The 17,986-nt window shown below is 35.5% G+C and overlaps 1 protein-coding gene across 2 annotated transcripts in view; it reads left to right on the forward strand.

The window, feature by feature from the left end:
* LOC100253517 (protein PIR) overlaps positions 1 to 17,986 on the forward strand; it is a 123,294-nt gene that overhangs the window by 84,196 nt on the left and 21,112 nt on the right. For both annotated transcript variants that reach the window (XM_059736341.1, XM_059736342.1), the window contains exon 23: positions 516 to 665. In XM_059736341.1, the coding sequence (XP_059592324.1) occupies positions 516 to 665 (150 nt within the window). The remainder of the gene's footprint in view (positions 1 to 515; positions 666 to 17,986) is intronic.

Genomic DNA, 17,986 nt, shown 5'->3' on the forward strand with positions numbered 1-17,986 from the left:
AGGTTGTATACCTTGAGTCGCTCCTTGGCGTCTCTTTATAAATGAATTTTCTTTACTTATCAAAAAAAAAAAAAAAAAAGTACAAATGATTTTGCACATCACATAAAAAGAAAGAAACCAAGCAAGCCAATACTGAGTAGTACCCAATGATAGAAATTATGGCACTTTGGAGATTTATTAAACATATTTTATCAATTTCTCCTCCAAAATAGCCTTTCAAAAGAGAAATTATGAAAACATTGTGTTGTCAAAATATATAGTCCGTTATAACTATACAGGGGACGACCAAAATGTGGAAACATCAGTGGTATTTCACAATTTTTTTCCCTTGAACATGTCATGAAATTCTTCTCTTTGATGGAAACTAAATGAGATATTTTCTTGTTTCTTTTTTATTAAAAAATAAAAAGGGAAATGCATATTCAGAATGGACTTTAAAAATGCAGTTATCATCATGCTTGATTTGTTTGTAGTTTATTTTATCTTCATATAATCAATTTGTTTGTGACTCACAGATTTGGATGGAGATGCGAAATGATTTCTTACCAAACTTCATTCTTTGCAATACTACTCAACGTTTTGTTCGGTCATCAAAAGTGCCCTCTGTTCCTGTTCAAAGGCCATCTGTTCCCTCTGCTAAGCCTAATTTCTATTGTGGCACTCAAGTAAGAATTTACCAACTAACCACCATAATTTGATTGAAGTTTATAACTAGTAATGTTTCTTAGGGAACAATTTGTGAATCCTACCCTTGTTAGGATTAATATTTGGATAACAATCAAAGCATTTATGTTTACTGATAAAAACTTCAAGATATGCATCCCATGTTTCCATATTCTCTTTTCTATTCTGTTACAGTAGTATGAAATTTATTTTCAGTGCTAGTCTTCAGAAGTTCAGCTACATTGAAAATGGAAAGCTACATATCATGACATTGTTAAAATGTACTCAAATGTGATAATGGCTTGGCAGGTGGTTTATAACATAGATACTTGATTTATATTTATCAAAAAAAATAACATAGACACTTGATCTTTTAGTAACTTGTCAAAATTCCACAAAGTTAGTTTTTCTGTTTCATCATGCAACTATCAGGATGATAAATTGAGATTAAGAAATCTTTTATCAATTGAAAGATAAAAGGAAGTATGAGAAATCCCTCAAGCAAGAACACAAAGTGACACAAAAGAATGCCTAATAGAAAAACTTCATCTTACAATATACAATCCACCACAAGATACTTTCCAGAATATTGAGTTAGCTAACCCAAATTCGCATGCAAAGGAACAATTTAAGGTTCTAAATAGGTCAATAATTGATTGTACCTACCAGTCACACACCCAAGGGCCTATCCCTCTCTACATCACCTAGGCTATAAGAATGAGGTGCTTGAAAGCATGATAGTTGGATAAGTCAAATTATTGATGTGGGCAACAGTTTGGTATACTTTATAGTTGGTGGCGTTATGCCCTCCATCAGCCTTGGGAGTATCTCACATTTGTTTTCCGATATTCTATTTTCTCTTCATGTTTTCCTCTCTTCAAACACAACCTAGAGATGCTTTTAAGCACAATAAGCTAGGCATGTGAAATTATGAAAATGTCCTTGTCTTTTTTCTCTTCCCCAAACTCTAACCATAGTTTCATCTTTTATTGGTGGATCCATAGGGATCCATAATTAGTTATTGTTGAAAATCCTAACAACTTGTCGAATTTGATTAAGCAAGTTGTATGCATCTAATTGTGCAAGCTGTTTGCAATCAATATAGCTTGTACAAGCAGTAAATTAGTGATAAGTTAGTTCCTAGTTTGTATAATTGACTAATGGTGTCTACATTTAGTGTTTTCTAGGTTGTGGATTATTTTCCTTTATTGTTTACCCTGTATCATATAGATTTATAATCATTGTAAATTCTTCCATCATTTCAAGAAATACAATTCCATGATTGTTCACATGGTATCAAAGCAAGGTTTCTGTTAAAATTCATTCTTTGTTCTTCAACCTTAATCGTCATAATCAACATAGGGAAATACAACCTTCATTGTTGTGGCGGCCTTCATTGTTGGTTGCCCCACATTTATTGCCAACTCTCTGTTGAAAAAACCTTGATCCATTTTCTCTTCTTTTATTTGCTTTCTTGATATGTCTAGAACATCTAGTAATGTCCAAATCTCTACCTCTACCTAAGATTCCTATCAAACCATAACCCACTCTTTCACCGATGAATACAAAATCTCCAAGTGCCATTCAGGCTTAATGGCTAGAATTATCTGGTTTGGTCTCAACTTGTGAATACATTCCTTAAAGGAAAGGGGAAGCTAAGCCATTTAGTTAGATCAGTACCAAGCCTAGAAGACCTGAAATTTGTTACCTAGGATGAAGAGGATTCAATGATAATGTCTTATCTTTGGAACTTGATGCAACTGGACATTAGTGGAACTTGTAGGTTTCTCACGATTTAGAAGGCTATTAAGCAATCATATTCCTAGCTACAAGATGCTGCTCAAATTTATGAAATAAAAAAAGAAAAGAAAAAAGAGTTGGATAATTCATCCACGAAACAGGGTATTTTGTCTGTGATTGAGTATTATAATATCTTAAACAGTTTGTGGCTTGATTTGATTTATTATCAAAATTTCCAAATGAAATGTAGTGAAGATGTAACCATGCTACAAAAGTTGGATTAAATGTTGAACATGATCAAGTTAGAGTGCAAATTTTTGGAAAAGAAACACTTTCATCACTCATTGAAGTGTTCTCAATTGTAAAGGCAGAAGCTAGTAGGAGAATAGTCATGTTAGAAGCCCCACCAAGTGAAGGATTGACTCCTGCTGTAGTCAAGCCGGATACCGGTCAATGGAAAAATGGGGTGGCTGTTGGAGAGACAAATTGGAAGAATGAGACCCATAGACCATAGAATAATAAAGATGAAGTATGGTGTACTTCCTACAAGAAGCTAAGACACATGAAAGAGAATTGTTGGAGACTTCATGGGAAGTCACAATCTCGACGGAAGGGAAATAATAACCAAAATGGACAAGTAGGACAACAAGGAGGTCATGTGCATATGGCCCAGTCAGAAGATTGTTCGAGAAAAGAAGCCTCGAATTCCAAAGGGTCTAGGGGTGGAAGACTAAACAAAGAAGAAATAGAAAGACTTTGAAGCTTCTTGACCTCTCTAGAAAAGCCTAGTGCCTCATGTTCATTAGCTTGCTTAGGTAAGTACTCAAACTCTCATGCCTTTAGTGCTTCCAAAGACTGTTTTTCTAGTGCTTGGGTAATTAACTCAAGTACTAATCACATGACCAACTCTTCTCATTGGTTAATAAAAGAAAAATTGAAGTGCTAAATGTTACATTAGCTGTTGTGGTTGGTCAAGGAACTATTTCCTTTACATCATCCCTTACTCTAAAGTTTGTGTTACATGTTCCTAAGCTTTTTGTCAATCTATTGTCTATTCATCAACTCACTTAAGATTTGAATTATTGTGTAACCTTTTTCCCATCCCATTGTATTTTTCAGGACCAAGTTATTGCAAAGCGAAAAAAACCATCATCACCTAGAGGTACTTTGAGCATTGTTATCCCAAAAGAATGTTCCTAAGTCATATTAGGGAGAAGTAGTTTTGACTACAACTCATTTGACCAATAGGTTACAATCTAGAGTTTTGGGGAATAAGAGTCCAGTGGAAAATTTTCAAAGTTCTAACACGATTTTTGTATTTCCCGTCATCTTCCTCCTATAATATTTGAATGTCTGATATGCTCACATTTATTCCTATCATTGCAGTAAACTTGATCCCCATGCATTGAAGTGTGTGTTTATTTGTTATTCTCCGACAAAGAGAAGATATAAATGCTGTCATCCAGAATCTGGGAAATTCTTCATAACTATGGACGCCACTTTCAATGAAAATCAATCCTTCTTTTCCTGTCCTTATAGGTTAAGACAAGGAATCTAATGAATGCGAGTCCTTTCTTCAAGATCCATCCTTTCGACCCACGAGTCATGTTTTCGACCCTGAAGCCATTTCTCCTAGTCCTGCTATCTCTAGTCCTCCTCGTTTGAGTCTAGCCACTGCTATTCTCTTTGAACCCACAATGATTAAATCACAGTTTGTATTTGAACTTGGAAATGAGGGAACTGTTAGAAAGTCGGGAGCCAAGCCGCTCCAAGTTTACTCAACAAGGAAATAGCTCACTGGAATTCCTATGTAGGTTCAAGAATCTAAACCGATAATAGGTATGGAAATAAATCCCACTCATTGTGCACCTGAAATTTAAGAAAAAAAGTGTGTAAAATAATAAGGCTTCTTTAAGTAAAGACTTAGATTTATTGATAGCTGTTAGGAAAGGAGCCAGAAAATGCACCCAACATCCAATCTCTAGTTTCATTTCTTTTGACAAACTGTTCTCATCACATAAATCCTTTCTTTTCCAACTTAACCCCATAGAAATTCCTCAAATAATCTAAGAAGCACTTAGGAATGAGAACTAGAGGAAAGCCATGAATGAGGAAATGAGGGCTCTTGCAAAAACTTAGACATGAGAAATTGTTGAACTTCTAAAAGGAAAAAGACCAGTTAGGTGTAAATGGTTAATTATGATTAAATATAATTCTTCTAGAACCTTGAAGAGATATAAGGCTAGGCTAGGCTAGTAGCTTAAGGATATACACAAACCTATGGCGTGGATTATTGGTTAACTTTTGCCCTCGTAGCAAAAATGAATATCATTCGTGTACTATTGTTCTTAGCAGCTGATCTTGGTTGGTCTTTGCATCAAATCGATGTTAAAAATGCTTTTTTGCATGGTGATTTAAAGAAAGAAGTATTAGTGGAGGCTCCACCAAGGTTTGATGATGGTTTTAAATAAAATTTGTGTGCAAGTTGAAAAAGGCGTTTTATGGACTAAAACAATTGCCTAGAACATGGTTTGGGAAATTCACTAATGTAGTGACTAATATGAAGATTCTGTAGTGTCAAGGAGACCACATACTTTTTATCAAGCACTCACCTTCTAGCTAGGTAATGACTTTGATAGTTTTGTGGACGATTACAAGTGATGATATTGAAGAAATCAACTTACTTAAGAAAAAGTTAGCCAAAGAATTTGAAATAAAAGACCTTGGCAAACTCAACTATTTTCTGGGAATAGAAGTTGCTCATTCAAAAGATAGAAGCTTCATTTTTCAATATGCTAGTTGACACTCCAATTGAACAAAACCATAGATTGGGAGAGGTCAATGAGAACACTATGGTAAACCATGGGAAATACTAACTTTTTGGTTGGTACACTAATCTATTTGTCACATACTCAACTAGATATAGAATGTGTAGTTAGTGTGGTGAATTAGTTAATGCATTCTCCTAGAGAGATACTGAAGAATATGAAGAATTAAAGGAATAAAGAGAATGAATTTTTCCTTGATTTCAATTTGTACAAACCTACATATTTATACAATTATTTCTAGCACCAAAAATAGAAACCTTCCTAACCTAATTATATCAAATCCCTTTGATTACAGGATTATCCTAATTCTCTTCTTAATTATAGAATTATACCATTATAACTTCCCTAATTACATTCTTCCACACTCCCACTTAAGTTGGTGAATAGATATTTTTCATTTCCAGCTTGGATAAACTTGCTTGAAATGTTGTACCATTTAAACCTTTGGTGAGTATATTTGCAAGTTGGCGGTTAGTAGATACATAAGGAGTAGAAATCAATCTACTATCTAGTTTCTCCTTGATAAAATGTCTATCTATCTCTATATGCTTTGTTCGGTCATGTTGCACTGGATTATGTGCAATATTGATTCTAGATTTGTTGTCACGATAAATTCTCATTATGCCATTCCATTTCATCTTCACAACTTCCAAAATGATCTTCGACCGTAGTAGGTCACAAAATCCCTAAGCAAAATTCCACTTTTGCACTAGATCTAGCCACCGAACTTTGTTTTTTACTTCTCCATGTTACTCGATTCCCACCAAGAAAGGTGCAATACCCAATGGTGGATCTTCTGTCAACCACAAATCCAACATAATCTACCTCCATGTATGCTTCAAGTAATAGCCTTAAGCCTTGTTTAAATAGGATACCCTTTTAAAATGTTGTAGCACTCGGTTAGCTACTTGTAGATGAACCTCTTTTGGACTATGCATGAATTGGTTAATCACACTCATAACATATGTAATATCCGATCTTCTGTGAGAGAGATAAATGAGTGTCCCTACCAGACGTTGATATATCTCTCTATCTACAACATCTTCCTTAACCTCTCTAACCTTATGATTAGGATCTATTGGTGTGCTTACTAATCTACATGCCAACTTCCTATTTCTTTGAAAAGGTTTGTTACATATTTCTGTTGAGAAATAAAAATTTTCTACTGAGAATGTGCAACTGTGATTCCTAGGAAGTACTTCAACCTTCCTAACTCTTTAATCTTAAATTTTTTGGTCAAACATTGACTTTAAGTCTGTCTCTCCTTTTCATCATTCCTTCTCACAATGGTGTCATCTACATATACCGGAAAAGTCATACTCCCCCTAAATTTGAATGCTTGATGAACAACATATAATTTCCCTGATTTTGTCTATACCTCACATTTTTCATCACTTTGGCAAATCTTCCAAACCATGCCCTTGGAGATTGTTTCAACTTGTATTGAGCTTTTTTTAGTTTACACATCTTTTCATTGTCTAGATCACTTATAAATTCAAGAGGGACTTCCATATAAATTTCTTCTTCCAAGTTTCCATGCAAAAGCGCATTTTTAGCATTGAACTGTTGTAGATCCCAATTATAATTAGATGCCAATGATAACAAAATTCTAACTGTGCTCATCTTAGCAACTAAAGCAAATGTCTCTAGATAATCTTCACCATGACTTTAGATAATTTGCACCATATGTCTGAGTGTATCCTTTAGTCACCAATCTTGCCTTCTACCTCTGTAATAACCTATCTGCTCTATGGTTAACAATATAAACCTACTTGCATCCCATTGGCTTTTTTCCTGTAGACAAATCTACCAACTCCTAAGTTATTTACTCTTCTCTAAGGCCTCACTTTTTGAATTCATGGCTTGTTTCTAATTTTCGTTTGATAAAGCCTCAGAATAGAGTGGTAGGAATGTAAATATTGTTCAAACTCGTAAGAAAACTCTTACAAAGGGTGAAAACTTTTCAAATGATGCAACATGAGAAAGTGGGTATAAAGGGTGTTTAGTATACTCCCTAGTTTCCTTCCTAATGGCAATAGGGAGATTTTAATCTATAGTTTCTTCATGAAATTCTGGCTCAGTTTGTAAGGGAGGACAAGAAACAATTACCTCATCTCCACAATTTGGTTTAGATTTTTGAACTTGTATAAGTCTCGAGACTGTGGCCTTCTTCCTTAAAAACACTTTTCTAGTCATTCTATCCTTAGGAGCAACCACCACAAACTCATCAATTTGTTCAACAATGGGTTTAGGAGATGATACAGATGACTCAGGAACAAAGAAGAGGGGTATGGATAACTCCGACACTTTGGGAAGGTTAATAGAAAAGGGATCAATAAGAAAGGAATCTTGATCCTTATCTTCTTTGATGGAATTATCCACTTGAAGATGAGGAGTGGGAAAATAAATCTCACTTTCATTGAAAGTAACATTAAAGGAGGCAAAAAAAAAAAAATTGGATGGTGGATGGTAGCACTTATATCCCTTTTGAGTTGAAGTATATTCCACAAAAATACATTTGGCTGCTCTTGAATCTAATTTCCCCTCGTTTTGACTGTGAGCATCAAATAAGAACCCAACCAAATATCTTAGGAATGAGATGGTTTATGGTTTTCATATGAAAATAAAACATCAAGAGCATTTTCATGGAACTTTTGAAACCTAAGACCATAGAAGGTAAGCAATTTATGAGATGAGGGGTGATGAGGACGACTTGCCCTTGATAAGATTTAGGGACATTATTTTGGAACAAGAAAGCTCATGTTGTATCAAGTAGGTGACCATTTTTTCTCTTAGCAGCTTCATTTTGTTGTCGGGTGTTTATACACAATAACTCATGAATTATTCCTTCCTGTTGAAAGGATGGGGTTAGGACTTGATTGAAATACTGTAGCGTTGTTAGACCTAAACCTCTTGATCATGGTACCAAATTGGTTTTTAATCATGCTGTGGAAATCAAGGAGAACTAAACTCACATAAGATTTGTTTTTAAGGAAGAAGATCCAAACGACCTTAGTATAATCATCAGTGAAAGATACAAATCAATGTGCTCCAAATATATTAGAGACAATAGAAGAATCCCAAATATCACTAAGAATTAGATGAAAAGGATCTGAACTTCTTTTATTGCTGATTAGAAAGGTTGCTTGCCTGTGTTTGGCCAATTCATATACATTACAATGAAAGCTCTCAACATCTAATCTCTTAAATAGAGAAGGAAGACAAATGTCCAAGTCTATGATGATAAAACCAACCTTTTTCTTTATTGAAAAGATGGTACTTAGAAATAAATGATAAAGATTATTTGCTTGGTGTCTCAAGGTAGTATAGCCTGTTCCATTTGCTAGCAAGTCTAATTGTCTTCCCCAAATCATGGTCATGAAATACACGGTGAGTAGGATAAAAACTCACATTGCAACCCAAATCTTGTGTAAGCTTTTGCATAGAGATAAGATTAGTGGACCACTTTGGAACATGAAGCACATTTCTAAGTATAGGACTAATTTAGACATCTCCTACACCTACAATGATGGTTAATGAACCATCAGTTGTGATTATTTTCCTATTACTTGGGCAAGGGTTATAGTTGTTAAATTTGTGTGATGAATAAGTCATGTGATCGGTGGCACATGAATCTATAACCTATGATTTGTCAAAGGTTTCATTTGAGACTTTTAATCCAATGGAAGTAGGAAACTTACCAAAAAGTGCCAGTGAGTAGGTACTTAAAGGTTTATGAAAAGTTCCTGACAGAATTCTCAGTTTTTCAATCTTATGTGGGTTGAATCCGCCTTGTTCCAGGGATCTCTCTTCAACTAGTTGTATAAAAGACAAGTGTGCTTGCCCATTATCCCTCAGCTGTCCTCCATTGTAACCATGTTCTTTGCTAGATGTTGATGGCTTCCCATGGAGTTTCCAACATTGCTCCCGTGTATGTCTTGCTTTCTAACAATAAGTGCACCATAAGTTATCTTTGTTATCATGGTTTGGGACCCTTGACCGATCAGCCCTTTTGTGATTGGTTGTGCTTGCCTTCTAATCATTTCCCTTGTTAGCAACCATAGTCAATTCTTCCAAATTGTGAGGTTCGAGCATGAAACTTCTCTTGCTTTCTTCTCTCATTCAAAGTAGGGAGCTCTTTGCTAAGTATTTGAACTCTAACTTGGTCAAACTTAGCATTGAGACCAACAAAAAAATCATAAACTCGATCCTTTTGGATACAATATTTCAGGATTATTGCATCCCAAAGACATCATGTCTCAATGCATTGATAGTGACCAAGTTCTTGCCATAGATTTTTCAGCATATCGGTGTACTCTATTATTGTCTTGTTTCCCTATTTTGCCTCTTTGGTCTTGACTTTTATTTCATATACCTAGGTTGCATCTAGTGCCTTCGAGTATGTCTAGTGAACAACATCCCAAATGTCTTTAGCGGTGGTTAGGAACATACATGTGTCACTAATTTCAGGTGTCATCAAGTTCGATAGCCATGCCATAATCGTGGAGTCTTGCTCGTCATAGGCATTAAACAAAAGGTCTCCTCTCGTTGGTCCAACTCTCAGGAGATGACTTAATTTCCCTTTTCCCTTAAGAAAGGTATGAACAAGTTGTGACCATTTTAAAATTCTTCCCAATAAGTTTGTTTTCCACTTGAATATTTTGTAATTCCCTTATGATGTGACTAGTTATTACTTCCTTAGATTAAGTGGTGATAGTAGGAATTTTTGATACCTTTGACACTTTTTTTTTTCTTTTTGTAAACTATAAAATGCATTGAAGACTTAAATAATCAGACTGAAGGCTAAGTAACATACAAAAGAGACTCGTATTAGAACCTTAGCTAGCGACAATCAAAGGTGGCAGCAGTTTATGTTGGTTGTGTTAGAGCTCCAACTTTGTGATATTATGTTGTATGAACGACGCAAAGATGAGTGGTCATTGCATAGGTTCATGATGAGTTCACTAGGGTGATAATGCAAGGATGGTAGTGTGAGGTACAGACCAGTGCAACGGCAAGGCAGAGACAAGGGTAATGCCACAATCTCTGTTTTGTTATGACGTTGCAATCTATATATTGTTCAGAAGGCAGACATGAAAGTGATAATGAATGTGATTATTGAGCTCTTCGATTGCTTTCGTGATGTGTTTGTGCTCTATGTTTATAGCATTGAACGAGGTTGTGTTTGTAGCAATGGCATGATTCAAATGAGATGGAAACCCATAAGGTCAACAATAAAGGTCAACTATGTTCTTTAAACTTGACAATGAAGGCCAAAAAATCTTCTCTTCTTGATTCCCAGATTTACGAGCATAAAGCTCTAATTCCAACTATTTCTAGCACTAGAAATAGGAACCTTCCTAACCTAATTATATTAGATCCCATTGATTACAGGATTGTCCTAATTCTCTCCTTAATTACATAATTATATAGTTATAACTTCCCTAATTACATTATTCAAAAATACATCTAGATGTGGTGTATAGCATTCTACGGTATTTGAAGGCTACTCTAGGGAAAAGAATTCCTTTTAGAATAAATAAAGATTGATATTGGAAGCATACATTGAAGCAGACTAGGCAAGATCAGTGGTAGGTAGGAGGTCTGTTGAGAACCCCGAATTACTCCGTTCTCTAGCCATGAATCATATTGGTACATGCAATCTACCCTAGGCCTCTAGATCATAAGCAATGAAAGCAAAAAAACAACATTTTTACAATCATTTGATATAGATTTGTGCAATAGAAAATCTAAAATATTAGGAAATAATTCAAAGAATAAAATATTATGAAATACTTTAAAGAATAAAAAATATTCTAAAATATTCTCAATATAGATGATACTTCCAAATTTTCAGCAGTGGATCTCCCATTTTTCCGTATAGCAGTGAATCTCCAATCTTTCCATATAGTAGTGAATCTCTAATCCTTCCATACTCCCCCTCAAGCTGGCTTGAAAATGTCTTTCATACCCAGCTTGCGAGTTATGCTATCGAACTTTCCATTGTGTAACCCCTTAGTAAAAACATCTGCCAATTGTTTGACTATAGGAATACAAGGCATGCATATCAATCCACCATTTAACTTCTCTTTGATAAAGTGTTGGTCAACTTTTACGTATTTGGTTCTATCATGTTGAACCAAATTATGTGCTATATTGATCGCTGCTTTTTTGTCACAATAGAGCTTCATAGGCATAGAACTTGTCACTTTGAGATCTTCAAGTAACTTTTTCAGCCATAAAAGGTCGTAAATCCCATGAGCTATAGCTCTAAATTCAGCCTCTGCACTGCTTCTAGCTACCACAGTTTGCATCTTACTTCTCCAAGTCACTAGGTTGCCTCCAATACATGTACAATAGTTTGATTTACACCGTCGATCTGTAATACTTCCTGCCCAATCTGCATGGGTATAAGCTTCAATTCTTGAGTGACCATGATTCTCAAATAGTAAACCTCTTCCAGGTTTCCTTTTTAAATACTTGAGAATTCGATAGGCTACTTCAAAATGTTCTTCCCTTGGTGAGTGCATAAATTGACTCACTACACTCACTGCGAACGCTATGTTTGGTCAAGTATGAGATTAATAAATGAGTCTTCCAACTAACCTTTGATATTGATCCCGATTCACCACCTTATCTACACTTGCTAGTTGTAGTCTAAGATTAGGTTCCATTGGGGTTTCTATTGGTTTGCAACCAAGTAGACCGGTCTCCTCAAGTAAGTCAAGCACATACTTTCTCTATGACACAAATATTCCCTTCTTAGACCTCACAAACTCCATGCTTAAAAAATATCTTAGGGCTCCAAGTTATTTAATTTCAAATTCCCTTGCAAGGAACTTCTTCAAGGCTTTTAGTTCCCCTGCATCATTACTAGTAAGGATAATGTCATCCACATATACAATGAGTATGGCTATCTTACCCGTAGTTGAGTGCTTGTAGAATAATGTGTGATCGGCTTGACTTTGTCGGTATCCACACCTTTTGACAGCCTTGGTGAATCGATCAAACCAAGCTCTAGGTGATTGTTTTAGTCCGTAGAGAGACTTCTTTAACTTACATACTTTTCTAGCTCCAAACATACTTTCAAAACCCGGTGGTAGGTCCATGAAGACTTCCTCCTCTAGCTCAACATTTAGAAAAACATTCTTCACGTCAAGTTGATGCATTGGCCAACTCAAATTGCAGCAAGGGATAGTAGTACTTGAATTGAATTAACTTTTGCAACAGGAGCAAAAGTTTCTTGATAGTCAATTTTGTAAGTTTGGGTGAATCCTTTGGCTACAAGCCTTGCCTTGTACCTATCAATGCTTCCATTTGCCTGGTATTTAATTGTAAACACCCACTTACAACCCACGGTCTTTTTATCTCTTGACAGTTCAACAATTTCCCAGGTACCATTCTTCTTAAGAACTTGCATCTCTTTGATGATTGTCGTCCTCCATTCAGTGTGACCTAAGGCTTCCTGTATAGTTTTAGGCAGTAAAACACTAGAGAGATTAGAAGTAAAGGTTGTATAGTTTTGAGAAAGTCTATGGAATGAGACATACTTTGCAATAGGATGCATAGTGCAAGAACGTGTGCCCTTTCTAAGTGCAATGGGAACACTGAGGTCATGTGAAACACTATCTAAACTCCAGTAATCTATTTAGAAGAGTGGCAAATTTCAAGACTGTAGTAGGCATCCTATTAATTAAGATGCCATTAGAACAACCTCACCCCATAAATATTTTGGGACCCCCATAGTGAACATTATCAACCTAGCCACCTCAAGTAAATGACGATTTTTTCTCTCAGCTATACCATTTTGCTGTGGAGTATCAAAGCATGTGGATTGGTGGATAATGCCCTTTTCTTTAAAGGTTCTATCAAGGATAGAGTTGAAATATTCCTTCCCATTTTCAGTTCTAATAACTTGTATTCGAGTGTGGAACTAAGTTTCAATCATGGAATAGAACTCTTTAAACGCTCCCTCGACATCAGATTTTTCTTTTAAGAGATACACCCAACAGACTCGGGTATGGTCATCAATGAATGTAATAAATCTCATGGTTCCAGTTATGTTTGTGACTAGAGAAGGTCCCCATACATCACTGTGAATTAGGTAAAATGGTTTGGATTCTTGATAAGGATGAGACGAAAAATGAACACGGTGATGTTTAGATAATTGGCAAACTTTGCATTGAAATATCAAAGGATTCAAATTTTTGAACAAAGTTGGAAATAATTATTTCAAATAAGGAAAACTAGGATGGCCTAACCTATTGTGCCATACCATTATTTCATCTTTAACAGGAATAGAAATCACACTACTGCTCGCAGCTTGAGCTTGTCCACCTTTGAGGAAGTTGTTATCAAACTAATAGAGTCCATCAGTCATCCTAGCACTGCCAATCATCCTCCCCAAATGCTGGTCCTGGAATTCACAACAAGAGTCGAAAAATTTTGCAAAACAGTTAGAATCTTTGGTTATTTTGCTAATTGACAAAAGATTGCAAGAAAGATTAGGAACATCGAGGACAGATTTGAGAATTAGATTTTCAGAGATTATTATAGAACCTTTCCCTGCAACCGGAGACAGGCTACCATCTGCAATTCAAAATTTTAAGTGACCAGAACATGGAGAATATGTGGTAAAAAAGTGTGACTGATTAGTCATATGATCAGATGCACCAGAATCAATGATCCATGGTGCTGAATTTAGGGAACTAGTGAATGCACTACCTGTTTGAGCCAAAGAACCAGAGGGTACACTTGAAAGTTGGACTTGATTAATCATTTTGCAGAGATGCTTGGGTTGTTCTTTGCTAAATGGAATCTCAGTTTCTGCAGTAGCTTGCATTCCACTGCCATTCTTTTCTCCAGGTTTCCTTTCCTTCCAATTTGCTGGTTTTCCATTCAATTTCCAGCACTTCTCTCTAGTGTGCCGAGGTTTGTTGCAATAATCACACCATATCTTAGGCTTTTCATCAGGATTATTCAAAATCTGGGCTGCAGGTCTCTGATTGTATGCTGCTGCAGCAGTTTTATTGGCTGGTGCAGTAGCATTAAGTACTGAATTTTCACTGTTGGTCAATTTTTTTCCCATCATCACTCCCCTACAACTTTCTTCTTGTCTAACTTCAAAGAATGCTTTACTGATTGAGGACAATGGCTCTTTTCCTAGAACATGACCTCTCACTTAATCCAAATCCGTGTTTAGGCCAGCTAAAAATTCCATAACACGGTCCTTCTCCACTGTCCTTTGATATTGAGCACTGTTTTCAGCACATGACCATTCAAGGTCATAGAACAAGTCAAGTTCCTGCCACAAACTTTTCAACATATTGTAATAACTTGTTACAAACATATTCCCGTGTTGTATTTCTGATCTTTGTTTTCAACTCATAAACTTGCGAGGAATTGCCCAAATCTGAGTACGTCTCATTCACTGCATCTCATAGTTGTTTGGCAGTGTTGAGATACATATAAGTTTGGTCGATCTCTGGTTCCATTGAGTTAACGAGCCATGATAAAATCATAGAATTCTCAGCATCCCAGGCATGGTATGTAGGATCATCATAGCCGATCTTATCTCTTCCTCTAATGAACAGTTTCACGGATTGTGACCACCGCAAGAAATTTTGTCCATTCAGTCAATGAGTAGTGATCTGCAAGATTGGACTTTCAGCAATCTGAGTCAATGAAATCTAACCATTCTGAGAGGTCTGAATGTTGGAGGAATCCCCCGAGGTTTCATCAGAAAATACTCTAGACATTGTAGAGGAATCATTTAAGGAATAAAAAAAATCTGGTACACAACCAGATTGAGAAAAGAACAAAAAATCTGGAATACAAACCAGATTGAGAAAAAAAATCTGGTAGAAGACTAGATAAATGCTGAATTATTTTATTTTATTTTATTTTATTTTGAGTGATCAACCAAAAATCACTCAAAAGTCCAACACAAAGATGCATGTAGAATAAATTTATGATTCATATTGCTACCATTACATACACCTATTTATAGATACAATGGTTTAAATCCATTTAAGGGAATAACCTATTTACATGAAATAATTCAAAGAATAAAATATTATGAAATATTCTAAAATATTCTCAATATAGATGATACTTCTAAATTTTTAGCAGTGGATCTCCCACCTTTTCATATAGCAGTGAATCTCTAATCTTTCCATATTAGGCTTAAGTGACTTGAGCCCATATGGGCTTGAGTCACTTATTTTAACTCAAAAAGGGTCGTAATTGATTAATTAACCTCACAGAGCCATCTAATTAATCAATTAACCCAATTCAAAGACCCTGTTCACTAATCCCTATACAACCTTGCATAATTATCAAAACGCTCTTATGCACAAAAGTGAACCTGGAGTCAATCCAACCCTTATAGATTGTGTCATCAAGGTATATGAGCTCAAAGGGGGACTACTAGGACCCATAGAAGTATTGGCTTTCTTAGAATCCAATTTTGATGCTGATTTAACATCCCGCTACAAAGAATCAACTACATTCCAATACCTACTATTCACTGTGTATAGACTCCCCATGAATTGTTGTCCATAATCTAACAAGGTGGTGATTTCACCTATTAAGATTACCTCTCCAATTCTTGAGTTACAGATCTTTTTTATTATGTAATTAATTGACATACTCTAACTCTAAGGAGCATATGTCAAGTTTCATTAAGTCAAATGTTGTGGTCATAGTCTTGTAGATCATATATCTTTTGAATCATCCAAGGGGATACATTGTCTCAAACCCATGAGGTATCATGATGTCTTTATTGAGAATACTTATTGCCACCACCCTTCATCAACAGTGACCCAATCCATAAAAATATATGACCACCTTAGGGTCTCAGTTATAAATCAAAGCCTCATGTTGATTTTGGCATAGACTCAATGTCCTCTTAAGATTAAGAGTCCATGCAGTATAGTAACTTGGTGAATCTAATAATCTTATATCATGATTCAGTGTAGGTCTTGTCTAGTATGCATCATATATATTAGTGCACTCACCATTGGAAAACCATCCTAATAACCAAGATAGGTCATTCCTCGAGTTAGGAGGTAGTGGACTCCAATTTCAGATGGATTGCCCAAATCCATGAACTGACTGTAGACTACTCATTACTCTGCAAGAAACCCATGACTTGGATCTTCTTTGCAACTCCAAATACGCCCAAGTCATGTACAATGCAAGTGATGTAGGCGTGTATGCTCAAATAATCAATTAATGCATATGAGATAATAAAAGGGAAACCAAGAAACATAGATAAATAAATCTTAATCTGTTATATCATGTCATGCTTTTCAGGGCTTAATCCCAACAAGGTCAACTTCAGGTTAATATACTTTTCTTAGAGGGAATCAATGACATAGAGAAGTAAGAAGCTATTGATTGTTGCGTGATCAAGTGTAAAGGTTGAGTTTAGATCTATAACTCATGGAGTATGTGAATTGTTGTTGCTCTTAGAATCAAATGTGAAGAAGTATGAAGGTATATTGTGATAATAAGTTAGCATTAAACATTGCGTACAATCTTATCTAGCATGACTGCACTAAACATATCAAGGAAAAACTAGATAGTGGCTTGATTTGTACTCCATACATTTCAACAGAGCGGCAGTTAGCTAACATTGTAACCAATGGACTAGCCAGTTATTCTTTTCAAAAAATCACAAGCAAGTTGGGAACATAAAATATCTACTCTTCAGCTTGAAGGGGAGTGTTGGCAGGTAGATAGGATTTCAGAGTTAGCTACTTTCGAAAATCTTGATAGCTTGTTTGATTTGATTGAGCAAGATATATCATTTGACTGTGCAAGCTGTCCACAATCAATACAACTTGTATAAGCTGTAAATTAAGGCTATAAATCAGTGATAAATTGTGGCTGAAAATTAGGGATTCCTTCATTGTTTGTATAATTGACAAATGGTGTCTACATTCATTGTATTCTAGATTGTCTGTAGGATTATTTTCCTTGTAAATCCTATATATTCATTGTAAATTCCTCCATCAATACATGAAGTACAATTCCATACTGGTCACATCTATATCCTCTTCCTCTCCTCCATCTTCCTGGTTTTTTCTTTTTACCTTTTTTTTTTTTTTTTCCAAAAAACTAAGTCTTGATCAATCCGCTTCAAGACCTTGGTGGATCAAGCTTCTTTCAAACCTTTTTGTCAAATACTACTACCTTGATTGATTAACATAAACCTGTATCTTCAAAAAAACATTTCATAAAATTAATTTAGGAAACGCCAAATTTCATTTATGCCCCTATTTGGAAGCTTTTAAAACATAAAGAACGTGAATATGAATGCATGCAGGAAGCCCCAAAACTCATCATCTCACATCCTTACCTTTATCTAGAAAAAATATTCATCCAGTGATTATCTTGAACCTCTTATTCTCCATGGCGATAAAGTCATGGATTGGATATGAAGGATTCTAAAAACTCCCTTCAACAAATTTGGACTGAAATTGCCAACCACATGAACTCTGGAATAAGATCCCTAGCTTACTAGATTAGCCTGTTTTGTAAGAGGCTGTCAAATGCATCATTGGATGTCTTTTTCCTCTAAAAAATTCAATTAGATTATTAGATGGATGCGAAAGGGTAAGACCCACATGCATGGTTGTCTACATTCTACACCAAAAAATATGAACGTAAGAAAACTAATAAGATCAATTAGAAGCTACAAAAAAGGAATGTCTCCTTAACTAGGGGAGGTGAAACTGTCGAAAAAATTG

This window comes from Vitis vinifera, chromosome 4, assembly GCF_030704535.1.
Source record: "Vitis vinifera cultivar Pinot Noir 40024 chromosome 4, ASM3070453v1".
Lineage (NCBI taxonomy): Eukaryota > Viridiplantae > Streptophyta > Magnoliopsida > Vitales > Vitaceae > Vitis > Vitis vinifera.